This window comes from Bubalus bubalis, chromosome 6 (assembly GCF_019923935.1).
Source record: "Bubalus bubalis isolate 160015118507 breed Murrah chromosome 6, NDDB_SH_1, whole genome shotgun sequence".
NCBI classification, from domain to species: domain Eukaryota; kingdom Metazoa; phylum Chordata; class Mammalia; order Artiodactyla; family Bovidae; genus Bubalus; species Bubalus bubalis.
In genome coordinates this window covers 23,730,638-23,758,438 of record NC_059162.1, presented here as the reverse complement: position 1 = coordinate 23,758,438, position 27,801 = coordinate 23,730,638, and the positions used below count along the sequence as shown (strand labels likewise).

General features: G+C 43.6%; 1 protein-coding gene across 1 annotated transcript; it reads right to left on the bottom strand.

Annotated features, from left to right (window-relative positions):
• Positions 1-2,060: 2,060 nt before the first annotated feature.
• HMGCS2 (3-hydroxy-3-methylglutaryl-CoA synthase 2) lies at positions 2,061-26,089 on the bottom strand. The gene is made up of 10 exons (XM_006049350.4): positions 25,916-26,089; positions 20,384-20,838; positions 16,582-16,707; positions 15,637-15,801; positions 13,733-13,898; positions 11,128-11,298; positions 9,782-9,888; positions 9,052-9,177; positions 7,719-7,830; positions 2,061-2,354 (listed from the first exon to the last, which is right to left on the bottom strand). The coding sequence occupies exons 1-9, from the start codon at positions 26,017-26,019 to the stop codon at positions 7,724-7,726; spliced, it is 1,527 nt and encodes a 508-aa protein (XP_006049412.4). The 5' UTR covers positions 26,020-26,089; the 3' UTR covers positions 2,061-2,354; positions 7,719-7,723.
• Positions 26,090-27,801: the final 1,712 nt, after the last annotated feature.

Sequence of the window (27,801 nt, the reverse complement as noted above, 5' to 3'; positions counted from 1 at the left end):
ACCCCCCAGTGAACTATACGGAGGGAAGGCAAGGCCCCGAGTTCCCTTCTTCAAGAATTCAGATGACCATCACACTGAGTGGAATAAGTCAGACAGAGAAAGACAAATATCATACGCTATCATATGGCTTGGGGGCTTCCCAGGTGGCTGTAGGAGTAAAGAACCCACCTGCCAATGCAGGAGACATACGAGATGTGGGTTTGATCCCTGTGTCAGGAAGATCCCCCGGAGGAGGGCATGGCAATCCACTCCAGTATCATATTGCTTATATGCAAAATCTGAAGGAAAAAAAAAAGATACAAATGAATTTTTTTTACAAAACAGAAAGAAACAAACTCAGAGACTTAAAGAATGAATTTATGGTTACCAAGAGGGAAGGATTGGGGGCAGAGAGACAGATTGGGAGTTTGGGATTGACATGTACACACTATTGTGTTTAAAATAGATAACCAACAGGGGACTAACCACTGTATAGCGCAGGCAACTCTGCTTAATATTCTGTTATAACCTAAATGGGAAAAGAATTTGGAAAAGAAAAGATACATGTGTATGTATAACTGAATCACTTTGCTGAAACTAACACAAAACTGTTAACACCTATGCTCCAACGTATATACATATATATATTTATGAACTCGGGGGAATATGGGCTTTTCTCTCATGACTACAGACACTACTGCAGGGATCTTAGCAAAGGTGTACACTGTCCTGCCTGGGGTGCCAACTAGACTGAGGGCCCCCAAACAGCTTGTTGAGGAGCAGGCAAAGGTTGGGGCAGGGATGGGGGTTGGTAGCCAAGGGGGGTTTGTGGGTGGCAGCTGCAGCTTGTGTAATAGGGCAGGAGTTCAGGGAGCACCTGGAGAGGGACTGGGAAGGGAGTCAGCTGATGAAGGCATAGTGATCACGCTGGAGTTTATCTTGGATTTTCTGGCACCTACTGTGAAAAGAACAACAGGCAGAGAAGTCCAAGGGGTAGAGGGGCGTGGGAGGAGCAACTCTTTCCCATGTGCTCAGTGTCCCGTGAACCCTACAGCTTCCCTCCCATCCCCAGCCTTCCCCACCCCCACCCCCCCACCCCCAGAAACCGTCTTCTCTCCTCCACAGTGCCCCTTTCTCGCTGGGGAGGTGGAGGAGACTCTTTACAAGGAAATAACTGGATGCCTCCCGTTCCCCTTCTCAGCTCCATCCCCTCAGTCCCAAGCCATTGCTATTTTACAAAAAGAGTCTAGATGAAGCAGTATTCCAACTCAAGGGAGACAAAAGATCCTCTAATGGAAAAATTTCCTGCTAGGTATTGAAATTTTTTTTTTTTTTTCTTGGCTGGAGGAGCCAAAAATGTAACCTATTAACCTCTGACCTGTGTTTATTTGTGCAGAAAACACTGTCAAGGCATGAGACCAAGGGACTTTGATCCTCAGCTCCTAAAGTCAACTCTGGCCCTTGTTTTCTTTTTTTTTTTTTTTTGGCCCTTGTCTTCTTGTCTGCTGGCTCTGTGAGGTGTCTTTATTTATTTGGCTGTGCTGGGTCTTGGTAGGGGCAGAGGGATTTTCGGACTCTGTTGCCGCATGGCCTGGGAACTCTCAGTTGCAGCAGTTGGGATCTAGTCCCCCTGAACAGGGATTGAGCCCGGGCCCCCTATACTGAGAGCATAGAGTTTTTTGGCCACTGGACCACCAGGGAAGTCCCCAGTAAGGTGTCTTTAGATTAGGTAAGGAAGCTGGGAGTGGAGGTTGTGTTTCAGCCTGCACCTCTCAGCGAATGGAATTGAAAGGGCGAGAGGGAGGGTGTGAGGGGAGTGCTCAGCAAGCTCGCCGCTGTGGGGTGCGTGTGGAGAGTGAGGCCTCAGAGTCTGGAGTCATGACAGCTGATGCACTGTTTGAGTCCTAGTTTCCAAGAAACACAGGAGGCAGTCTCTGCTTCTTTGCTTTTTAATTGTTATTTTCGCTTAGTACCAAACATGGAATTTAGAAATTCACAGAAAACCCTAAGAAACAAAGACATACCAGCACGGAAATGTAATAATAACAATAATGACAAAGCTATAACAAAGAGAGGCGAGTTATCTGAATCTTGAAGGAGACAATGGACCCGCCACACTTTCAGTCTGTGATTCAAGGCTGAGTCTCTCCTCTGTCCCGCCACCTCTTCAGAGAGGGCTCTGCAAGCCCATGACAGTGATTGCAGCAGGGAAAGGCAGAAGGACCCATTCAGGATGGCCCCTCACTCTATGGGGCCAGTGTTTACAAGGCTGCTGTGTCCAGCACAATCTATTTACCAGCTAAGAGTGGGGGCTTTATACAGTTGAAAGAGGGCAGACGTTCTGTAGCACTTTTCCCAGGAAACTCTCCACGTATCTGTAAAGTTTAAAGAAACAAAAGAAGGACATCAATCACGAGTCTCACCCTGGGCAATTCCATTCCCACATCTGCTCCTTGCCCAAGGCGGGCTCTCCTAAACTGCATCCCTAGGTCTGGGTGTTCCACTGCCCCTTGTGGAATGGAGCATTTCCTCCCACATCAATAAGCAAGGATGTCACAGTCATCAGCGATTCCAGCCTTCCAGGGCCCTCAAGAAGGAGAAGAATACCTGGCAGACATCAGGGGAAGCCTACAAGGAGCCCTGAGGCACTCAGGATGTGAAAACACAGGATACAGGCCTCAAATATCTGAGATGCATATGAAAGCAGTGATCTCAGTAAGCCCGGACTCTTGCATCTTCCCATACACAGAAACAATAGAATGGGAAAGACTAGAGATCTCTTCAAAATAATTACAGATACCAAGGGAACATTTCATGCAAAGATGGGCACAAAAAAGGACAGAAATGGTATGGACCTAACAAGCAGAAGATATTAAGAAAAGGTGGCAAGAATACACAGAAGAACTATATAAAAAAAGATCTTAATGACCCAGATAACCACAATGGTGTGATCACTCACCTAGAGCCAGACATCCTGGAGTACAAAGTCAAATGGGCCTTAGGAAGCATCACTACAAACAAAGCTAGTGGAGGTGATGGAGGTCCAGTTGAGCTATTTCAAATCCTAAAAGATGATGCTGTGAAAGTGAGGCACTCAATATGCCAGTTTGGAATTTGGAAATTTGGAAATTTGGAAAACAGCAGTGGCCACAGGACTGGAAAAGGTCAGTTTCATCCTGATCCCAAAGAAAGGCAATGCCAAAGAATGTTCAAACTACCACACAATTGCACTCATCTCACGCGCTAGCAAAGTAATGCTCAAAATTCTCCAAGCAAGGCTTCAACAGTATGTGAACCAAGAACTTCCAGATATTGAAGCTGAATTTAGAAAAGGCAGAGGAACCAGAGATCAAATTGCCAACATCTGTTGCATCATAGAAAAGCAAGAGAATTCCAGAAAAAACATCTACTTCTGTTTCATTGACTACACTAAAGCCCTTTACTGCGTGGATCACAACAAACTGTGGGAAATTCTTAAAGAGATGGGAATACCAGACCACTTTACCTGACTCCTGAGAAACCTGTATGCAGGTCAAGAAGCCACAGTTAGAATGGGACATGGAACAACAGACTGGTTCCAAATAGGGAAAGGAGAATGTCAAGGCTGTATATTGTCACCCTGCTTATTTAACTTATATGTTGAGTACATCATGCAAAATATTGGGCTGGATGAAGCACAAGCTGGAATCAAGACTGCCGGGAGAAATATCAGTAACCTCATATATGCAGATGACACCACCCTTATGGCAGAAAACGAAGAGGAACTAATGAGCCTCTTGATGAACGTGAAAGAGGAGAGTGAAAAAGTTGGCTTAAAACTCGACATTCAAAAAACAAAGATTATGGCATCTGGTCCCATCATTTCATGGTAAATAAATGGGGAAACAATAGAAACAATAAGAGACTTTATTTTCTTGGGTTCCAAAATCATTGCAGATGGTGATTGCAGCTATGAAATTAAAAGACGCTTGCTCCTTGGAAGAAAAGCTATGAGCAACCTAGACAGCATATTAAAAAGTAGAGACATTACTTTGCTAACAAAGGTCAGTATCATCAAAGCTATGGTTTTTCCAATAGTCACATGTGGATATGAACGTTGGACCATAAAGAGGGCTGAGCGCCAAAGGATTGATGCTTTTGAACTGTGGTGTTGGAGAGGACTCCTTAGAGTCCCTTGGACTGCAAGGAGATCAAACCAGTCAATCCTAAAGGAAATCAGTCCTGAATATTCATTGGAAGGACTGATGCTGAAGCTCCAATACTTTGGCTACCCGATGCAAAGAGCTGACTCATTTGAAAAGACCCTGATTCTGGGAAAGACTGAAGGCAGGAGGAGAAGGGGACAACAGAGGATGAGATGGTTGGGTGGCATCACGGACACAATGGACATGAATTTGAGCAAGCTCCGGGAGATGGTGAAGGACAGGGATGCCTGGCATACTGCAGTCCATGGGTCGCAAAAGAGTAGGACACTACTGAGTGGCTGAACAGCAACAACAACAACGCACAGAAAAGTGCTAAATTCCTTAACTTGGGGTATCTGGTTTCTTCTAACAATAATCTCTTGATGTTCCGGCTGTTGCCCTTTGTTTTAAAACACATCTACATAATCTGGCTCCTCTCTCACCTCCTCAGAGTGGTTCCCTCAGCTTTACTTGAGATGCTGTCTCCTTCACTTGAAGTACCCAAAATTCCCACTGAATAAAATGTAACTCTCAACTTTTAGGTTGTAGCTATTTTTTAAGTCAACACCCTCTAGCAACAAACCTAGATACCTGAGTGCCCTGAGCCCAATGCCCCAGGAGCCAAGGTTGCAAGATGGGCAGGGTCCCCATGACATGTCCTGTCTGTGAAGGGAGAGCAGACTGGGCAGTGCAGAGCCAGAGCTCCACAGAGCATCATGCTGACATAAAATCTGTGTTTCAGCTAACATCTCATGGTGTAGGCTCATTGTTCCTGTGAGACAAGGATGAGCCCCAGCTTTTATCTTCATAGATGCAATGCTGCCTGTAGACTGGCCTTCCCTAACAGCTCAGTTGGTAAAGAATCCGCCTGCAATGCAGGAGACCCCGGTTCAATCCCTGGGTTGGGAAGATCTGCTGGAGAAGGGATAGGCTACCCACTCCAGTATTCTTGGGCTTCCCTTGTGGCTCAGCTGGTAAAGAATCTTCCTGCAATGCAGGAGACCTGCGTTGGGAAGATCCCCTGGAAAAGGGAAAGGCTACCGGCTCCAGTATTCTGGCCTGGACAATTCCATGGACTGTACAGTCCATGGGGTTGCAAAGAGTCAGACACAACTGAGCGACTTTCACAGCCTTGTGGACCAGGAGACAGAGGGAACCTTTGGAAACTCTCCCTTGAAAACTCCCAGTTGTCTCTCTCTTTCTCCCCTCTCTCTCTGTTTTTGTTGACTGAACTAGCTTGATATAGTTAATGACTCCCTCTTTGCCACTGACTTGCCCTTAAGAATCATATTACAAACATACAACAGAGAGGCAAACAGTTGACTCCCAGCTAGGGCCAAAGTCTGAAGAGTCTGCTTGTGGAGCCTACTGCCTGGCCTGTCAGCCCCTTTGCCCACCTGCCTCGCCCGTAACATCTTAGGCCACACTTGAACTGTCCCACAGGGGCCAGAATGCTGCCAGTGGTTGGGAATGAACAGAGGACCCACCTTACCTGCAGTTCCCTTTTTTATCTGGGTATCTCATTTACTTGGGACTTCCTTCTCTTTCCCTGCTCCCTACCCTGACCTTGGCAAGCCTTTTTAGTCTTCCCCCTTCATATCCCAAAGTAGGGGGAAAAATTTAAAAACCAGAAAAACATTTTGCACAAAAGAAATTGCTTCTTGCTCTTCCATTCTGCTTATCTCACCAGTTTGGAAGATAAACTGAAGGCAGATTCCTGGGTAGGTGAACTACAGGATTCTAATTCCCACTCTTTGATTTTCCTTTAAAATGTACCATAAAGAATTCTCTTAGTTCTCTTCCTGACTCAATCCTCCTCCATCAAACTCTTCTCTCCTCACACCCTTCCCCACTTTCTCCCCAAATCTCACTGCTTCCCCCCAGAAGAAATCGCACGAAGGAGGGATTGCTCACAGCCCCTTAGCCTAAGGCTCTCTCCAGCTGGCTCTTCCAGAATCCCCAGCATCTGTTACCTTATGAACCTGTCTCCAACACACTGGTGTGTGCCTTCTCTGATGCTATTCACCTTTGTTACTGACTTGCTCCTTTGGGACATTACTTTGCCAACAAAGGTCCATTTAGTCAAGGCTATGGTTTTTCCAGTAGTCATGTATGGATGCGAGAGTTGGACTGTGAAGAAAGCTGAGCACCAAAGAATTGATGCTTTTGAACTGTGGTGTTGGAGAAGACTCTTGAGAGTCCCTTGGATTGCAAGGAGATCCAACCATTCCATTCTAAAGGAGATCAGCCCTGGGTGTTCTTTGGAAGGAATGATGCTAAAGTTGAAACTCCAGTACTTTGGCCACCTCATGCGAAGAGTTGACTCATTGGAAAAGACTCTGATGCTGGGAGGAATTGGGGGCAGGAGGAAAAGGGGACAATAGAGGATGAGATGGCTGGATGGCATCACTGACTCAATGGACGTGAGTCTGAGTGAACTCTGGGAGATGGTGATGGACAAGGAGGCCTGGCATGCTGCGATTCATGGGGTCACAAAGAGTAGGACACGACTGAGAGACTGAACTGAGCTGAACTGAGCTGAACTGACCTGCCCCTTTGGAGTACTGAGTTCCACAGTTTCAGGTTCACAGCCCACTTCCCTTTACAGATGCTAATTTTTTTTCTATCAAGCTTCTAATTCTACCAACCTTCTTATCAGGAGGAGATCAGATAAACAAGTTGACTCTTTTTTCAGATTCAAGATTTAAGGACATGCCCCTCCCCCAGCGTTTGCCTTTTGTAGGCAAAGAGCCCCGAGAGTTCTATTTGGTCATCATGGTGCAAACTCCCCACCTCTGGTCATTTTGAAAGCTATTGATAAATGGAATGTTGCCTGTCATATGGGTAAACAAAGGATGTCACAGTGTCAGAGACTGCAGCCCTCTAATGTGAGCCCTGAGGAAACTTGGGAAATCTTGTGATATCTAGCCCTAGATAGCTGAGGTGTATGTCAAAGGAATGATTTCAGTGAGCCCATACTCTTGCATCTTCCCATATGCTGAAAAGCCAGAAAAGTCGGAAAAGTGCCAAGTTCCTTAACTTGGGATATCTGGTTTCCTTCAATTAGCAATAATCTTTTGAAGTTCACACTACCTACTTTTCGTTATAAAATTTCTATATAACCTAGTGCCCACCCCCCTCATTTCCTCCCAGCAGCTCTCTCAGTTACTTGAGATGCTGACTCCCGGACTTGAAGTCTTACAAATTCCCACCAAATAAAACATTACTCTCAACATTTAGGTTGTGAATATATTTTTTTAAAACTCTCTGGCTTTTATGCTTTCAGAATTCTATCTGTTATATAACACAGGGGACTCAGCTAGATGCTCTGTGATGACCTAGATGGGTGGAATCGGGGTGGCAGGTGGGAGGAAGGTCTAAGAGGGAGGGGATATATGTATAGATAGAGCTGATTCACTTTGTTATACAGCAGAAACTAGCACAACATTGTAAAGCAATTACACTCCCAATAAAAATACACAAGAAGTGAAAAAGAAAGAATTGCATCTGTTGAAGAAAAACTTTAAACCACTAACACTCGAAAATTTCACTCACCACCTTTAGACGGGACGCCGGGCGTACTTCCGGCGATACAGCTCATCCACTCGCTCCAGGTACCAAGTGCCTGGGAAAAGGCTGTTCTTATCACCAGGTGGTGAGAAATTCACTGTGGAACCAGAAGGGAGGCAGTATTCACAAAGGGCTCTATGGGGCTGAGGAAGAGAAAATGGTAACTAGAGCTTCATGTGGCACTCTCCTGATTGTGCTGCAAGGGGTGGTGAGGTCGCCTTGTCTACACCCAGCAGAACTCTGGGCTAGCAGAAGAACCAGAAGCAGCTGTCCTGTGGCTAGTACCTAAGACTTGTTGACTAGAAATTTTATTATAGGATATGCCGCTTTCCTACAGTAAACAGGCCCTTCTTCCATTGAAATCGTCATCATGTCCTTCTACCGAAGGCACTGAGCTTGAGGGGCACCCCAGAGCATCCTGTTTTCTAATAGACACTTCCTTCCTAGCCCTGAGTTTTCCAATTCTGATTCTCTGTAGTATTTTAAAGCTTTGTCCATTAACATTCATTTCAGAGGCCTTATTTTTATTTTGTCCCTGGTTCCAGATAAAAACTGACTAATTACTAAGTTTATGGGTTTTTTTGGAACATTCTCAGTTCCATAACTTCAGTCTTCTTTTCAGTGCAAATCATGGGTCCCAAGTTTTGCTTGAAAAAATATGGTTACCCTGGTTTTAAAATCACCATTTGGTTTCCCCAGTCTTAAATTTAGCTTTGGTTTACTTTTCCTTTGTTGCTTTTTGGGGGCAGTGTTTTGTTTTATATTTGGTAAGGAAAGGGAGCAATTGGAAAGAAACAGTAGTATTTGCCGATAACATCATTAATTAATTAATTAATTAATCTCTGGCAATCCTGCAAATTTGGTACGGTTTCAGAAAGGAAGCAACTCAAAAAAGTTCAATAATTTTCTCAAAAATAGAAGGCAAGTGTCACAAGTCAGTTTAGACTTGGATTTCTGGCTCCAAAGTCTGGGCATTTTCAACCATTGCTTAGATACCATCAGTATTTTCAAAGACCATACACCTGGCTTCCCTGGGACTTCACTGTCCAGTATGTATCCTGTTTTGGGTGGCTATCTATATTTTGTACTGGGAAGCCACATACTGCCTCCTACCTCTTCCCAACTCTGTCTTCTGCTTCCCCACTCAGTTTGTCCCCCTATGCACCAAACAACCCTTTTTCCCAATCATATATCATAGAAATCATCACTCTCACGTGCTATATTCTAGACTTCTGGTGAACTCCTGACACTCAGCTACGGGCATAGAAGCTGAGAAAAATTGCTTTTTCCTCCTCTCTTTCCACCTTTTTTTTCTTACTCTTGTGGTAGTATTGTTCTCTTTGGTTCATTATTTCTGTGAACTCCTCAGGAGACACACGCTTCCGGGAGGCAAGACGTTTCTGCAGGTCTGATGTACTGGATACCAGCTTCTCCAGCGGGGAGCCTGGGAAGCAAAAGCAAGACCCATAAACTTACATCATTGTCATCACTGCTACCAATCACAAGTCCAGTATAGAGTCAGCTCCGTGGGAGCTCATGCTCCAAGGAAAAGTGCTCAGTGTATGGCTTAGAATGTCAAGAAATGATCAAGATCATCAAACACAGCGTTAGCAAAACTAAGGCAGACCTTCATTTAGTCAAGGTGTATCCCATTTAGTATTTTGATGTACGCCCTTGATTACAGCCATCATAAAATAATCAGCACATGTTTACTGGATATCTCAAACCCATCAACTTCTCTTTAACCAGTTGTAATCAAACCATGACTACCTCTTGCCTAGACTATTTGTTGAAACAAACTAACTGGTTTCCCCATATTCACATTTGTTCCTCAACAATCTAGTCTCTAATCAGTAGCCAGGGAAGTACTTCGAATACATAAAATAGACAAACTTATTCCATTGCTTAAATCCCTTCAGGGCTTTCCTTTGTTCTTAGTCACAACATAATTCTGTCAAGATGGGAACTTTAGTAGTGGTGAAGCAGAAAATGGTTTCTTTTACCAGATGAAACTGGCCAGAAGTGCCTGAACAAAAGACTGGACTCACCCGGAGAAGCATCCTGGGACACCCGGAAAGAAAAGAAACTTGCTGCCAAACCAGAGCCATAAGAGAAGGCACCGATCCTGGAGCCAGCCAAGTCTTGGGCAGAGTGACTGCAGGGAGAGAAATCAAAGCCCAGAAAAACACATCAGCGTTATATTCTGCTCTGCAAATAAACCACCGATCTAGTCAGCCCCTTGCAACTAGAAATGGGCTCTGGGCACTCTGCACAAAGAGGGAGTTTTGGAAGATCCTGGGAGTAGGCCCAAAAGGAAGAAAACTCGCCAAGAGGAGAACAGCTAAAATCCAAGATACAGAAGTCACAGTGAGCACAACAGAATTTCTGGGATATAAAAGGAACTTTTCCCTACCCATGAAGACAAGACGAATTCAGTGAACTCTGAAGTTACCTCCAAGTAGGTGTCAGACCACCGGATTCACCTCAAGGCTCCCATGTTGACTGGCAATGTTTCAGCAGTTGTAAATTTTTAAATTATCTCCTTGTTAGTAATAATCTGAACAAGTCCAATCATACATGTATATATTCTTTTTTCTTATGTTATATACATGTACTATATTATAAGTATTTCCTTATAAACTCCACAAAATTGAATATCTATAAAAATAAAAACTAACACTGGGGCACCTGCTGAGCTTTTACTGTTTTAATTGCTTTTGACATTTAACATTCATCAAAATTTTAGATGGTAGGTATTGTTATTACACAAATTTTATAGTTGGGAAAAATGAGGACCATAATAGTCATTTTTCCAAGGTCAAAGTTAGTAAGTGGTAAAGAGATTTGAACATAAATTGTGGGTTTGAAAACTAGACTCTCTTAATCACAATGCTTTACTGAGTACAGACATTTTAAATGGATGAGATAAAAATATGCATAAAAATTCTCCTATTGATGTATCCAAATAGATCTTGCACACCTGCTGGCATGATACATGCATTTCAGTTTGGAAAAAGTGTTAGTCATGTCCGACTCTTTGCAAACCCAAGGACTCTAGCCTCCCAGGTTGTTCTGTCCGTGGAGTTCTCCAGGCAAAGATACTGGAGTGAGTAGACATCCCCTTCTCCAGGGGATTCTTCCCTCCCCAAAGATCACATCTGGGTCTCCTGCATTGCAGGCAAATTCTTTACCATCTGAGCCACCAGGGAACCACTGTTTAATACTGATGGTTGATCTACCTACACATACACCTTTGAAATACATTTCTTTCATTTTCCTTCCTTCCTTCTTTCCTTTTTGAAAAAATTCTGTACGAGTAAAGGAATGAAACTTGGTTGACCCTTCAGACCAGAGGCCAGATTTAAGAGGAGGTAGGGACAGATGCAGTACTCACTGGGCCAGAAGTGAGGCCAGGCATCCATATAGGGATGAGGTGTACATATTCCCATTGTACGTGGAGAGGTAGAGGGAGTTCTTGGTTTTCTTATTGAACATGTTCAGAGAGGCTTTTAGAAATGCTTTATCTACATCCTTATTGGTGTAGGTGTCTTCCAGCTTTAGTCCCCTGTGAGGCAGCCAAAGAAACAGGCCATATGAGAAGCCACATGAAGGAAGAAGGCAGCAAGCAGAAAGTATAACTGCTACTGGAGAGAAGACTTTGGAACACATGTTTTTATTATAGAATATTCGGAAATACAGAAAATACAGAGGAAGCATCACTAATAGTCTGGCCGCTGAGAGAGAGAGAGCATCAGTCATAGTTTTCTTATGGAATCCATTCCAACTTTTATAGTCTGTTGAAAAATAAAACCATGCTATCCATTCTGTTTAGCATGCTTCTTAACTAATTTTCTCTATATCATGAAATCATCTCCTTTAGCATTATTTTTAAAGACTGCAGAATAGACCGTGATAGGATGTACCCCTCTTTAACCAAACTCCCCATTTCTATCCTCATTAGCTGAAGCAGTGAATAGCTACATGTTATTTTTTTTCATGAAACAAACATTTTTTCTCCATTAAAACCTTTTTTATGCAATTTTGAAAAGTTATTGTCCATTTACAGTTATTACAAAATGTTGGCTATATTCCCCATGTTGAACAATACATCCTTGTAGCCTATTTTATATCATTGTTTATCTATTGGAGTGTACTACTGATATCTGTCTGTGCTCAGGCACTCAGTTGTGTCCGACTCTTTGTGACCCCATGGACTGTAGCCCACCAGGCTCCTCTGTCCATGGGGATTCTCCAGGCAAGAACACTGGAATGGGTTGCCATGCCCTCCTCCAGGGGATCTTCTGACCCAGGGATGGAACCTGCGTCTCTGGTGTCTCCTGCATTTCAGGCAGATTCTTTACTGCTGAACCACCAGGAAAGCCCGATATCTAGCTGATGGAGTAGTAATCCACTGTAAATCTAAACCACATCTTCTTCAATCGTTTATCTATTGATGGACACGGGTTGCTTCCACATCTTGGCAATTGTCAATAATACTGATCTGAACATCAGAGTGCAGGTATCTTTTAAAAAAATTTTTTTTTCCAAATGTATACCCAGGAGTGAAATTGCTGGGTCATGTGGTAGGTTTTTTTTTTTTTTTTTTTTTTGAGAAATAACTACATGTTCTTATAAACAGGTGAAATTACTGAGCCAAAGTTATAAACATCTTTAAGCCTTTTGATTCGTGTTTCCCTATTACTTCCCCAAATCCATCCACTATTGCTCATTTTCTCATAGCCTTAAGTCTGGGTATTCAAATTTTTTAAAGGCTATGTAAAGAAAACATTGGGCTTCCGTCCTAGCTCAGTTGGTAAAGAATCTGCTTGAAATGCAGGAGACCCAGGTTCAATCCCTGGGTTGGAAAGATCCCCTGGAGAAAGAAATGGCAACCCACTCCAGTATTCTTGCCTGGAGAATCCCCAGAGACAGAGGTGCCTGATGGGCCACAGTCCATGGTGTTGCAAAGAGTCAGACACACTGAGTGACTAAGCACGCACATAAAGAAAACATTGTTTATATACATTACTAATGGACATGCACATTTAAAAATTTGCATATGTGCATTTCTTCCCTGAGGAAATTTCTTGTCCATATCTTCTATTTAGTGGGTTTATCTTATTACTGATGAAACTTTCATATATTAAGAATATTAGCCTATTATTTTTGGTATATGTTAAAATTTTTTCCATGGGGCAAGTCTTAGAAGTAGTGTTTGTACTAACTTTGCTGTTTTGGTTAGTTAATAGCAGGGTTAGCAGTAGTAGTTAGAAATGGGGACAGATGTTGGTAGAATACTCTAAAACTTGAAATGAGAAGATACCAAGAAGAAAGGGAAAGATTCCCTTCCCAGTGAGATTTCTTTGTGTTGGTTTCTTTTTTTCTAAATGCCTTGGAGTATTGCATCAATAAACAGCATTCTCCCTGCTTTATTGACATCTAAGGAGGGGAAGTATGCAGGACTATCCTTTTTTCATAGATAAGGGGGTGGAGGCAACAAGTTAGACATTCTTTAAGGCAATGGCAAGTGAGAATGAGACCAGACCTTCCCCAGGTTGCCATCCTGCACTGTGATTATTTGCTTCTAGGTGTTTCTGTACAGACTGTGATATCCTCTAGGCAGGGAGCATGGAGTCACACCCACTTTTATGTCCCTAGAGTTTCGTATGATGCCTGACACACAGTTGATATTCATAACATGTTTATTGCCCGAATGATGTAGGCACACTCCGTTTCCCTTTTTCTTATTCTCTGAAACTTTCTAGTCACCTGATTGACAGGTGCCAGCAGGGTCCCTCTGCTCCCTAAGATAAAAGGTGAGGTTCTTATGTAGACAATAACCCCGTAACCCACACGAGGACTTGATGTCATTTCTACTATGTTAGAGGATTGTTGTTTTTACCTCACAGGAGTGACTAGTCGTCCAGGTTCGAGGCCTGAGGAAGCCCCTTGGTTCTCACCCCTCCGGAGCCTCTAGGCCCCTCCTGAAGAGCACCCACCTGAAGGCCTCCAAGCCCTTGTAGATGCCAGCCTGTGTGTCACCACTGGCCAACAGGAAGTCATTGAACATCAGGCGGGCCAGGGATTTCTGGACTAACTTGCAGAACGGCGTGTGAAAAATCATATACTGCACATCATCGAGAGTGAAAGGCCGATCGATGCCCGCTGGAAGAAGAAGTATGAAAGCAAGGATGCCGTGTGTGCTAAGGCCTCCCAGAGAACGCGCTCCTACCTTCAGTGAACACACAGTTTGTTCATTTTACAAGCATTTTACTAAGCACTTTCCCAGGTGGTGCTAGTGGTAAAGAACCTGCCTGCTAACATGGAGATGTAAGAGATGTGGGTTCAATCCCTGGGTCAGGAAGATCCCCTGGAGGAGGGCTCAGCAACCCACTCCAGTATTCTTGCCTGGAGAATCCCCATGGACAGAGGAGCCTGGCAGGCTATAGTCCACAGGGTTGCAAAGATTCGGACAGGACTGAAGTGACTTTGCATGCACACTACTCATAAAAAAGGAAAAGAAATAAATGTTTTCTTCCTGTCTGCCATTGCCAACTTCTGTGACAGATAATTCCTCAACTCAACCTCATATTGTATTATTTTCTCTATTTTCCAGAGGAGAAAACAGGGTCTCCAAAATACGAAGCTAAGTTACATGTCTGAGGTCACTCAGATTGAAAACAGCTGATTTTGGCTTTAGGTTCCAGTGTCTCTGTCTCTACACTCCAGACCTTCTTTCACTCCAAAGGGAAAAGCAATGCACTCTCTGCCCTTAGGAAGTTTGGTGCTGAGATTCAAAGCAGCGTTGATCAAATTCCATATGAGAATGAGGGGTAAAATTAAAATGTCATGAGTTCAGAGGGTGCCAGAGCAATTGTAGTGGTTTAATTGCTAAGTCATGTCCAACTCTTTGGAACCCCATGGAGCCCGGCAGGCTCAGCTGTCCATGGGATTTCCCAGGCCAGAATACTGGAGTGGGTTGCCATTTCCTTTTCCAGGGAATCTTCCCGACCCACGGGTTAAGTCTCCTGCATTGCAGGTGGACTCTTTACCATCTGAACGACCAATTAGCCAGTAGAAATTTTACAATGGGTGGGCAGAGGCTGAGAAGTCTAAGTTGACTCCTTTCTCATGGGGGCAAACTGCATCCCACCCAGCGCAGTGGAAAGGGCCAAGATGCTTTAGGCCACCCCTAGAGCATCCGTGCTCTGACGCTTCAGCGCATGCCTTTTCCCACGCTGAAACCTGCCTTTTTCAGACACCCAGCTAGGCATAGCCAAATAGGTAAGAACTCTTTTTATTTATTTATTTTTTAAGGTAGGTAAGTTTCTCTGTATTTTTAAAAAAAGATTTGTTTCTTATCTGATTATGAAATCGGCACATACTTTTTTAGCAGAAAACTTCAGAAACTAAAGGTAAAAATAAAATTAACTTGCAAAGCTACCATGCAGAGAAAGAAAATTACTGATAACACTTAAGTATATTGAAAATATAGGTAAGAATTTTCAACATCAATCAGACTTTAAAAGGTGGCAAACTATAAACTGAGTCAAATCACTCCTGACTTCAACAGAAATGAATCCTAGCATCCACAAGACATGGTCACTCTGACTCACACACTACCTCCCTGGGTGGCTGACACCTCAGGCTTCAGCTGTGGCTTAGGGTTGTTTACTTTCTTTCACTCAGTTCAAGTTAAAGGCAATTTCATATTTGACTTTGGATGACTTCCAAAGGGACTTCAGCCTAGACCCAGGAAAGCATGTAAGAAGAAGATGTGAAATAATTCTCTTGAGATCATTTGCAGAGGAGAAAAGAGTCCTTGTCTTAAGAGTTTAGGACACATGAAGCCCTCAGCTTCATGTAAGTAGAGTCCGTGACTTCGGCCCTCTGAGCCCCATACCTTGCTTCCACTGTTTCTCGATCTTTTGACGGTAGAATGCGTAGCATTTGTCCAGGGCCCTTAAGTAGCACTGGATGGAGAGCTTCCCATCCACCAGTGGGTACTCTGAAGTCACATCTGGTTTGTAGAAGTCATACACATTCTCCATGTGGGTTCCTCTAAGCCCTGGTGAGGCACACAAAGGGATTCAGAAACTGCACAGTGCAGCCCACATTGAGCAGAGAGGGTGGGAAATCCCTGTACAAGCAGCCCCCCTGGTCTTTATCTGTATCATGCCCTAAGTCCAAGGCCTACTGATTATCCCTCAGGTGTTCAAAGGGAGTTAATTAGATGAATGCCTTTTTATAAGTGAGATGTATATTTCTATTTCCACACCTATATGGGCTTAAAGAAATCTGGAACAGACTCCAAAAGTCTCAAAGGAAAGCTCTTACTTTATATCCAATTATTTTCTTTCATTTTCAGTGGTCAGTTTAGCTCCCAAAGGGTCCTAGTCAGCAGCACAAATGCCATTCAATCCAAACACCATTATCCTGATGTGTGATGGTATAGATGAAGCCACCTTGCTGATCCTTCTCTTCCCTTTCTCCCTGCCCTCTGCTCCCCAGTCTAGTCTTTTGAAGGCAAGCACTTTCATCCTCAAGTCCATACTTCAGCCCTGAATATTCCAGTTGGGAATTAAGAGCTAAGAGCTAAGCATCTGGCCATGCCATGCAGTCCCCGGGTGCCGTGCTTACTGTACAGGGTACTAAGAGCTAAGCATCTGGCCATGCCATGCAGTCCCCGGGTGCCGTGCTTACTGTACAGGGTACTAAGAGCTAAGCATCTGGCCATGCCATGCAGTCCCCGGGTGCCGTGCTCACTGTACAGTGTACTAAGAGCTAAGCATCTGGCCATGCCATGCAGTCCCCGGGTGCCGTGCTCACTGTACAGGGTACTACGAACCTCTCTCGAGGACCAGAGGGGCCTCGGGCCCAACCAGCATTGCCACAGCTCCAGCCCCGCCTGTGGGGCGAGCGTTACCACTGGGGTAGACTGCGATGTCCCCACAGACCACCAGTGCATAGCGACCTGTAAAGAGAAAAGAAATAATTATTATTACTGCCAAATCTCCAGTAGAGTGAAAGTCTCCTCTATGCCAGGCACAATTTTAGGTCCTGGCAATACATCACTGAACCAAAATAAAAATTCCTGCCCACGTGAAACTCACACTCTAGTGAAGTATAAATGACACAAAACTCAGTGTTCTCTGACTCAGGCTGTAAAAATTCCTCATCTATTCAACAAAAAATTCATAAATCAGCACTTTTTAGGTTTGTACTCTTTGTAGTGCTATAGCGGATATTCTTTCCAAATCACAGAAGGCCAAAGGATGGAAAGGAAACTAATATTTGAAATCCTAGACACCAGTTATCCTCAAACAATCCTTTAAACAATCCATTGAGTCAGGTAATGTCCACATTTGTAGAGGACGACATTGCCTTCCAGAGAATTCAGGTAATTTGTCTAAGGTCACCCATTTAGTGAATATGAAATTTTGTATTCAAACTCAGTTCTGACTGGATCCTAAACAAGGTGCTTTGAAAAATCGAGTACCACTTTCTTTGTGAGAAGAATTCATGTTCAGAAGGCAATGGCACCCCACTCCAGTACTCTTGCCTGGAAAATCCCATGGACAGAGGAGCCTGGTAGGCTGCAGTCTATGGAGTCGCGAAGAGTTGGACACGACTGAGCGACTTCACTTTCACTTTTTACTTTCATGCATGGGAGAAGGAAATGGCAACCCACTCCAGTGTTCTTGCCTGGAGAATCCCAGGGATCGGGGAGGCTGGTGGGCTGCCCTCTGTGGGGTCACACAGAGTCGGACACGACTGAAGCGACTTAGCAGCAGCAGCAGCAACCACATTTAATGTAGATGATCAATGAAACTACTTCTATAATAGGCAGATGATTATTCAATAAATAATTGTTGTCGAGTATTATTTGTTATTTCTTCATTTAGTACTACTTGCTCCTAAACGTGGGTATGTGGAAAAGACACGGCAGTACTTTTAGTATTCTACCTAACCTGTCAGAAACAGTTATCTCCTCTTTATAGACAAAGGAATTGGGGCCCAGAGAACTTAAGTCGCTTGCCTAAAGTCACACAGCTAATAGATGATGGGATAAGGATTTAGTCAGAATTCCAACCCAAATTTGCTGAAACCCAAGAATTTTCTGTTAAGACTGTTTAACCACACCAAAAAAACAGTATTTTTTCTCCCCAATTTTATATATATGAATATAAAAATAATACATAAAAGTATAAGATAAATATATAATAAGCAAACATAATATATATAAGCAAAATTAATATGTTATATAAAATTTGGAAACTCTAGAAGAGTATTTATTAATACAAGCCATTAAGGAAGAGACCAGTGAATTTGATTATCTAAAAATGAAAACCTTCTATCAGAAATACAAAAGACAAACTGGGGATGTATTTATAATACAGCCAACAAAAAATTATTTTCCTTCATAGATAAATGTCTCATCAGAAAGGTATATAATAGGAAAATGGCCAATAAACATCATAAAAATATCAAAATTCTCTTATAATAAAAGGAAAATCAGTGATACTATACTTTACTTATTAAGCTGACAAAGATTAGAAAGTTTGAAGTCAGTACATTCCAACAATATATTAGTACTTTTTGAAGAGCAATTTGGCACATTCTATCAAACTTTTTAATTAAACAATCCTGCAATTCCACTTCTAGGAATCTATTCTTACAACATACAGTTATGAGCATGCAAAGCTGTCTTAAATATTAACACTTTTTATAATAATTGCAAAAAATATACAACAATCTAAATATCCATCTATATGGAACTAAGGTTTGGTGTACCGATCAATAGAATTTATAATGTCTTTTAAAAGAATGAGGCAGACCTTATATGTATCTAGAGATATCTATAGAATAACCTCTAAGACATAGTAAAGATGAGGAATAATGTGTGCAATGTTAAAAAATGAATAGATAAGTATAGGCTTACAGGTACATACATAGAAAATTTCTGAAAAAATCCATGGAAACTATGAGGATTAAATTCTGGAAGTCGGTAATGGGGTGTCAAAAGAAATTTTTTCTTTACTTTGAACTCTTTTGTCTATCTATGTACACACACACATATATACATATACGCTGTAGGTTTCATTTACCTTCATAATAAAAGGCAAGGAAAAATGAGGTCTCTCAGGCAGTTCAAGCCAGTACCACTCTTTCCTTCCCTCATACCCTGCTGTCTCTTTGGAGTGGTTCAAAACTTCTTGGTGAGCTCCAGAACCACCTGCTTCCTTCGAAAGGTCCCAGGTGGATGGTTGGCCAGTTCAGAAGCAGAAATCACATCTACACTGGCCTTGTCTGGTCTTGGAGGTTGCCATTAGGCTCAAACTTAAATATGCTTCTTGTGAAAGTACAGACTAACAATTCACCTCATAATGTTTGTTTAGTATTTTTCCCAAGAAGATAACAGATTAAAGAAGGATGCATTTGCAGCCCTCTCCTGTGGAATACCCAACCATTCAGCAGAATCTATTCGTTTGAAATGACATGCTTAAAGCTGATAATGCCCCCAAATATAGCCTCTGATTCTTCACTAAAGGCTGGTGAGTGTCCCTTTAATTTGTATTCTCTAACCTAATGCTTGGTTTAACATATTGGTAGTGTTGGTAGTGGGGTTGCTGGAGAAGTAATAATACAAATACCAAGCAAGAGCACTATAAGGACAGATTTGAGGATGTAGAGTCTGGAACATCGCAAACCAATGGAACTGTTAATGGTGAGGCCATGCAGGGCAATCGGAAAAACACTGAATGGGTGTGTGGAATTGCACTGCCTTGCTGCAAGAACAGAGAAAAACCCTTAAACTCTTCTTGGCCTCTATGAGGAGTACTGGATTAGATAATCTCTAAGGTCCCCACCAACATCAAGATTTCATAATTAATTTTTAAATTAATGCTTATTTTGGTTTCTAAAATTTTAAGTTCTAGTTTCCAACTTAGTAAATGGAGGGCCTTGTCTGTCTAGGAACTGTTTTTTCACATCTCCATTAATACCATGTTTAATCCTATCAGCCCTGGAAAGCAGGTAGGCAAATAAAACCTCCGAGTCTCGCAGAGGTTAAGGGACTTGTCATTGGTTATTGATAAAGCTAGGTTTCTAAGTCTCCTAGGAACCAGGCGAGGGGGAGAGGGTAGAAATACCCTGTGTCATAGTCTATCCTGTGATTCTTTGGGTCTATTTTTACCAGGTGCTTTCTCCTTAACACCTACACTTGTTTAAATCTTTTAACATCACCAATCTCTTTGTCCCTTAGAGACTTAAGAGAAACCTTAAAGAAACAGGAACACTGAAGTGGGAAATACACTGAATTTGGTTTGGTTTCTTGCTCCTGCCACACACGACATGTAAATTATTAGATTCTCCATTTTTTTATCCATAAAACAGGTATGACATCCACTTTCTAGGGTGTGATGAACACTCAGTGAATAGCTATGTGAACATGCTCCCTGAGTAACTGTACGAAACCATCCAAGTCTGAGGGGCTGATGTCACTGTGGTTGTTGGATGATCACAACAGCTGTGTGTGTGATATGTCCTTTCTTTGGTGGATGAACCTACCCGGGGAACAGAGAAGCAAAACTGAGGCTTCAGCATCTACCCCAGCTCCCTTCTTACATAAGGCCTCTGGCAGCACATACCATCCCAGGAGCTGGATTCCATCCAGTTGGCAGCATTGAAGAGGGAGGCAGTGCCGCCGTAGCAGGCATTGGTGGTATCTATGCCCTCAATGTCAGTGTTGCCTGAATCCTGGAAGAGCTCCATGAGCACTGTTTTGACAGCCTTGGACTTATCGATGATGGTCTCAGTGCCCACTTCCAGGCGGCCCACAGAGTCCCAGGGGAGCTGCGTGCGCTCCATCAGCTGTTGCACCACCGTCAGGCACAGGGAGTTGACGTCCTCCTGGACTGAGCAGAAGCCCATCTGGGTCTGGCCCAAGCCCACGGTGTACCTCCCTGCCTCCACTTTGTTAAACTTCTCCAGCTCTGTTTGGTCCACGTATTGGGCTGGAAAGTAGACCTCCATGGCAAGAATACCCACATCTTTTGGCCAAGTATCTGTTTTGGCCAAGGGGACAGCTGGAACTGTAGAAAAACTGTAACAGAGAACACAATAAAAATTCCGTAAATGGTCTCTAGCTAGTTTCCTTAAAAGACAATACAGCAATCATTTCATTCATTTTTAAAAATATATTTTGAAGATATGAGATAGATACAAATTTAGGATTGTTCTATTTTTATCAGATGAATACAAATTTAGAATTGCTGTATTTTTTCTGTTTAATTTACCCTTTTATCCTTGGTAACTGTCCCTTTGGTATTTTTATGGCTAAATACATGTGGAACAAGCAAAGGCTGTGGGAATATAGAAGGCTGACAGGGAAATTCTATTTTTTCTTTTTAATTTTTGCCTATACCCTGTGGCATGTGGGACCTTAGTGCCCCGACCAGGAATCAAACTCACACCCTCTGCCTTGGAAAGCAGAGTCTTAACCACTGAACCTCCAGGGAAGTTCCAAGGGCAATTCTAAATGGAAGCAGAGAAAAAGTGGAGAAAGTATCAGTAAGGAGGGAAGAGATAAACTTTCTTTCCTGGACCCACCACCTCTTTTCAATCTGGATTCCTAATCCACCTGGAGATCTGGAATTTCTCTTTATAGCTAGCAGTAAAGAGCTCACCAAGCACATCTTCCATTTGTTCCATATAAAAGTACCTGAAAGCTGGTTACTTTAGAAATATTCTTAATTTTCCAGATGTTGAAAGCAAGGCAAACATTGGTGAAGTGTTATGCCCAGGGTAACTTCTTAGTCTCTCATGTGTTAGAAATATTCTGCCCTGGGTCTTCCCTTGTGGCCCAGTGGATAAGAATCCACCTGCCAATGCAGGAAACATGGGTTTGGTCCTTGCTCCGGGAGTATCCTTCCTGCTGCCCAGCAACTAAGCCAGTGCCTAACTACTGAGCTTGTGCTCTAGAGCCCAGGAATGGAAGTTACTGAGCCCACAGGCTGCGACTATTGAAGCTCCAGTTCCCTGGAGCTTGTGCTCCGCAACAAGAGAAGCCACTGCAATCAGAGCCTTGCTCGCTGCAGAGAAGAATAGACCCCACTCACCACAACTAAAGAAAGCCTGAGAGTAGCAATGAAGACCCCGTGCCGCCAATAAATGCATAAATCTTTTTTTTTTTTAAAGAAATATTCTGTCCTTTCATTCATGAGTGCCGCAAGGTTCCTTTGACTTGCATCTGGCTACAGAATTCCTGATGGTGGAAGTGATACGATGGCTCTGCAGGCTTATCAGTTTAGCTCTATGCCACAGAAATTGTAGTTCAGATGGAATGTATCCATCCATCATCCTTAGGACTCAGGGCTTCTCTTAATGCCAGTTCTTCTATAACAGAGGTCATTTTGAAGGACTGCTGGGAGGCAAAAAGTAGATCATGTGATCACAAGAGAGTGAGTCTAAGTGATAAATGCTTATTCCTATCGGACAAGGGAAGATTGAAGTTTAGTTCTCTGCCCTATTTATTTGGTGCCACTCAAATAAGTGGAGTCTATACTCTCAAATGTTTGTGGAGGAGCTCCCAGTACTAGGAACTAATAGCTAGCCAGATCTCAGTCCTGTGCTTGACTGGATTTCCCCTCATCCTCATTCTCTCTCTGTCTTCTCTAAGCTCACTCCATTCCTCTCCCCAGTGAGAAATCTCAAGTATCAAGGAAAGGTTCCAAGAATAAGTCTCTTGGTAACTTTTGTAACTGTCTTTGTAAGAGATTATTACTTGGAAATGGATTCCAGAGCCTTGAAGAAAAGATGTAGACGTTTCCAGAAACATAAGAGTACAGGAGTTAAGAGTATCCATCTAATCGTGTACTTTCTCTAAATGATAATACATATATGTATGCATTAATATACAATATTTGTTGTTCTCTTTCTGATTTAATTCACTCTGTATAACAGACCATAGGTCCATCCACATCTCTACAAATGACCTTATTTCATTCCTTTTAGCTGCTGAGTAAAGACCCTGATGCTGGGAAAGATTGAGGGCAGGAGGAGAAGGGGATGACAGGGGATGAGATGGTTGGATGGCATCACCGACTCAACGGACATGAGTTGGGTAGGCTCTGGGAGTTGGTGACAGACAGGGAGGCCTGGTGTGCTGCAGTTCATGGGGTCGCAGAGTCGGACACGACTGAGTGAACTGAACTGAACTGAATATTTATAGAGAACGGGCTTGTGGACACAGTAGAGGGTTGGGGGAAGGAAGGCTGAGACAAACTGAGAGATTAGGATCAACACATACACTACCATGTGTATAATAGCTAGCTAGTGGGAATGTGCTGTTTAGCACAGGGAGCTCAGCTCTGCACTCTGTGATGACCTAGAGGGGTGAGATGGAGCGGGGTGAGAAAGAGGTTCAAGAGGGAGGGGATATATGTATACATATAGCTGATTCACTTCATTGTACAGCAGAAACTTACTCAACATTGTAAAGCAATTATACTCCAATAAAAAAGAACACTATAAAGACACAAACATAGAGAACAATATATGGATACCAAGGAGGAAAGGAGGCATGGGATGAGTCGGGAGATTGGGATTGACAGCACTAAAACTATGTATTAAATAGATAATTAATGAGAACCTACTGTATACCACGGGAAACTCTATTCAATACTCTATGGTGACCTAAATGGGAAGGAAATCCAAAAAAGAGGGTATACATGTATGCATATAGCCAATTCACTTTGCTGTACAGCAAAAATTAACACAGCATAACATGGAGTATAGTTGTTATACTCCAATAAAAATTTTTTAAAAAATAAATAATTAAAAAGCAAACAATAGCTTTGTTTAGTTTAAAACTGGTTTTGTTCTGGTGTTGCTTGGTTCAAGAACATGCATCAAACTTTTATTTCTTTATTCCCTCTTGCTTCTTTTGTGTTTCAAAATTAGTAATTACATGCTAGGCTCTGTGCCATGGAGGGCTGTGGGGGTGAAGGGAATGGGAAGAAAGGAGGTCAAGGTTCTTGGGAGCCTCCTCAACCAGTGGGAGGAATGAGATAAGCACATACATACTATGTAACCCAGCTGAGAGTCAGAATGTGCTAAAGGTCACAGAAAAACCTACAGGAGTTCAAAGGAAGCAGAGATCTGTGTGGGGGAGGATCAGGAATGGTTTCAAGGAAGGGACTAGATCTGAAGTCAACCTTGATGCGTGAGTCGAGTTTCTGCTGATGAAGAATTGGCAGGGGGGCTACAGAGGCAGTGCCATAGCAGGTGGTGATTGAACAGGTGAGGATACCTGGAGCACAGAGTGAAGGGGAGCAGGGGGATAACACATGAGAAAAGCAGGTGGGGAGCCGTGAAGTGGAGGGCACAGTTCTCCCTTAATTTTAAAGGTGGTGAAGCCCTCCGGGTTATGGAGCAGTCCTTCTGGTAGATTTAGAGCCGACGGAGGTTGGGCTAGAGGGAACAGACACACAGAGAAAAGGAGAGTCATAAGGAGCACTCTTAATACCCATCAGGCCATGGAAAATGGGATGAACCATATGCACACTAAAAGGGAAATGTGAACCCTGATTCCAAGTGTTTGAACCCAGGATGTCAGAACTGGGGCAGGCTGCTGAGGACTGAGATCTGTCTCCTGAAGGGCAGCCAATGATTGCTTATTGAAACAAGCAAATATACGTCAATCCCTTCCTCACAAATGCAAAACCAGGTTAAATTAAGGGACATTTGGCCTGTATGCAGGGGGTGGAGGAGAGCATGGAGAAAGGTGGGGAGTCATGAAGAAAATAAAAAGGCTAGGGAGTGTCACCTCCTACCAGACACATCCACACACCCAGGTTCCCTTGGTACCCAGCGAGGGAAGACCCTGGACCAAAGGTGTTTTTCTAAACATTCATGGAGGGGTTTCCATGTGGAACTAGTGGTAAAGAGCCCACCTGCCAATGCAAGAGATGTAAGAGACACGGGTTCGATCCCTGGGTTGGGAAGATCCCCTGGAGGAAGGCTTGGCAACCTACTGCAGTTTTCTTGCCTGGAGAACCCCATGGACAGAGGAGCCTGGTGTGCTTTAGTTCATAGGGTCACAAACAGCCAGACATGACTGAAGCTACTTAGCAAGCACACGCGGGAACTTCCCTGGTGGTCCAATGGTGAAGAATCTGCCTCCCAATTCAGGGGACACATGTGGTCCAGGAGGATTCCACATGCCATGGAGCAAATAAGCCCATGTGCCACAACTACTGAGCTTTGTGCTGCAAATACTGAAGCCTGTATTTGCAGCACATGCTCCACCAGAAGAGAAGCCCCACAATGAAAAGCCCACTCACCGAAACTAGAGAGTAGACTCCACTCACCCCAACTAGAGAAAGCCCACACCCAGCAATGAAGACCCAGTGCAGTCAACAAGAAAAAGACACAGTGCAGCAATAAATAAAGGAGTAAATAAATTTTAAAAATCTATCCAAGGAACTTGATGTAGGGATGGGAGGTAAGAAAAGGCTAGCCCTAAAGTACAGTGGATAGTTTAGGGACCCTAGGGTGTTAGTGGTTGCTGTGTGACATCAATGCTGGGAGACTGCGAGTACTTGGGCCAAACTGGGAGAATGTTTACCAAGGAAAGGAGTGTGTGTGTGCTCCTGGGCACAAGCACATTGCACACACACAGGCAAACTCTGATCTTTTACACTCATGTTCCCCTTTCCTTAAATCAGAGAGCGGAGAAACACCTTCTTATCCTCAGTCCATTCTGAATCTGGCTGCAGTGACTTGTAGCAGCTGGTTTTACTAACACTGCAGTTGAAACAGCATCCTGAAGGTCTCAGCAGGACTTGGGTGAAAGGTGAAAACAGTGCCAGGGAGGAGGATGCCGTGGGCCCTGGCACTGATATTTCTACTGCTTTGTGCCTCTAGGGGAGTAAAACGTGTTGCTGACATCAGCAGGGGCAGAGGTTTGATATCCTGGAATTCTGTAAACAGACCTGGGCTGTCTGTTTAGAGATGAGGTAACTGAGACCTTGAGAGGTTAACTTGCTTATCTAAGGCTGTGCCCAAGACTTGTCAACTTTTGACTGGGATTCTAATGAGCCCTCATGCCTCTCTTTTACTGGTTCCTCACCGCTTCTCAAAGAGTAACCCGTGCAGTCCTGGGGACCAGTGAGGCTCACCTGGGGTGGGCTGCTGGGAGAAGGCGGGCAGGCAGGAGGAAAGCTTCTTGCATCACTCTCTTCACTTGCAACACCTGTCTCACTGGAGTCAACAGCCGCTGCATTTTTGGAGGAGCGAGCAGAAAGCCAGCAATTCACAGTCCTCGGGGGAGATGCCCAGAGGTGTTGGTTTGGGCTTTATAGATCCCGGAGACTCCTGCCTCCGGAAGCCCTGCCCCTGCTTATCGAGGCTCTGTGGCTTCTAGAACTAGGCAAAAGGTCTTCATTTAGAATATGGGCGAGTCAAAGAAAAACATCATCTCTCCAACATGTACATAGCTGCCCTGCTTCTGGGCATGTGTGGGAAAGGGTGGCACTGATCCCTCCTTTTCTTGGGCTCTTGTGGAGCCTTGGTTATGCTCAGCCACCTCAGGAGGCCATGGTGCTCCTTGTAACACATCCTAGGGTACCCCCACCTGGTCTGCCTCGAACCCTTGTCTGAATTACTCTCACTTGGCAGTCCAGGAAGCTCTAGTGACCTGTTATTATTGCGATGGCCAAATATTTCGTTCAGGTTTTTCTGTAAGATGTTATGGAAACCCCAAATGGACTTTTTGGTCAACCCAATTTTTAAAAGTAAAAAAATGCATTCACTTATTTATTTTTTGGTGGCACTGGGTATTCATCGCTGCTGGGGGGCTTTCTCTAGTTGTGGTGAACAGGGGCTACTCTTTGTTGCAGCGCGTGGGCTTCTCATTGCCGTGGCTTCTCTTGTTGCAGATAATGGGCTCTAAAGGTACACAGGCTTCAGTAGTTGCGGCAAGCAGGCTCCACAGCATGTGGGATTTTCCCAGACCAGGGATCAAACCCATGTCCCCTGCATTAGCAGGCGGATTCTTATTCTCTGTACCACCAGGGAAGTCCCAACCCAGTATTTTAATGTATTGCAATAAAAAGAAAAATCTTTCAAAATCAAAGGGGATGAATCTTTTCACAGAAGCCCTTTAAGTAGTTGAGAGTAGGTCCTGGCACACAGGCAAAGGGCTATTAGAGAGGATATGGAGCCTGCTCTACGGCTCCTGTTTTCAGTCGCTCTATCATAGCTCTATACAGTTTCCAAGTTCAATGCAGTAAGTGCTGCCATAAAAGAACCAGAGCCCTGAAGAGATGATCGTCATTTGAAACACGGTATCTCCTGAAGAGGAAAGGTCTACTTTAGTGATGAAGCTAGTGACCTGTGGACAGGTGACGTGGCTTTCTCAAAGACCTACAGCTAGTGAATAGCAGGTTGGGGACTTAATCATGTCATTTCACTCCAGATTTGACTCTTTCCATGTTCGTCTTCTACTTTGCAATAAAAAGGTGCCTTTCATCTGATCTTCCAATGAGTCTCTGCCTCTCCACTCTTCTCTCATGGCCCTGATCTTCCTCTGTCATTTATAAGAATCATGCACTCACTCATCACTTTGCTCAGTTAATCCCTCTGTGTAATATGACTCTGTGGAAGGCAGAGAGAGGAGCCAGAGTGGTTCTTGCTTCAGGGAAGACAGAGGCAACTTCATTTCCCTGAAGACAGAGACCTGCCAGGTGCCCCCAGAAGCCCAAGTCTCCTAGGTCTTCTGTCATCTTTAGATTCTTGCCTCCATGCATCTTGGTGTTTTAATGCTCTAATGCAACCTCCCACTTTGCTCTGTCACCCCATGTCCTTCCACTGAGTCACTGGCAAAGTTCTATCACCCACTGGAAATTCCTTATTGCCGATATTTTTTTTTTTCCCTAAAAATGCCCTTTGCTTCTTTCTTGGTCTCAGACTGCAGCTCTCACATGGTAGTTGCATTCTTTGCTTTCCACCCTATGCACCCCACCCTGGCCACCAGTACTTTAGGTACTGCAGTGCCTGGAATAGG

Excerpts from the sequence above, each read along its gene's own strand:
- HMGCS2 (XM_006049350.4), bottom strand. The coding sequence starts at position 26,019 with ATGCAGCGGCTGTTGACTCCAGTGAGACAGGTGTTGCAAGTGAAGAGA. Across the intron at positions 13,899-15,636 it reads CGAGAAACAGTGGAAGCAAG|CGGGCATCGATCGGCCTTTC; the intron begins GTATGGGGCTCA and ends TTCTTCTTCCAG. Across the intron at positions 9,178-9,781 it reads GTCCCAGGATGCTTCTCCGG|GCTCCCCGCTGGAGAAGCTG; the intron begins GTGAGTCCAGTC and ends TTTGCTTCCCAG.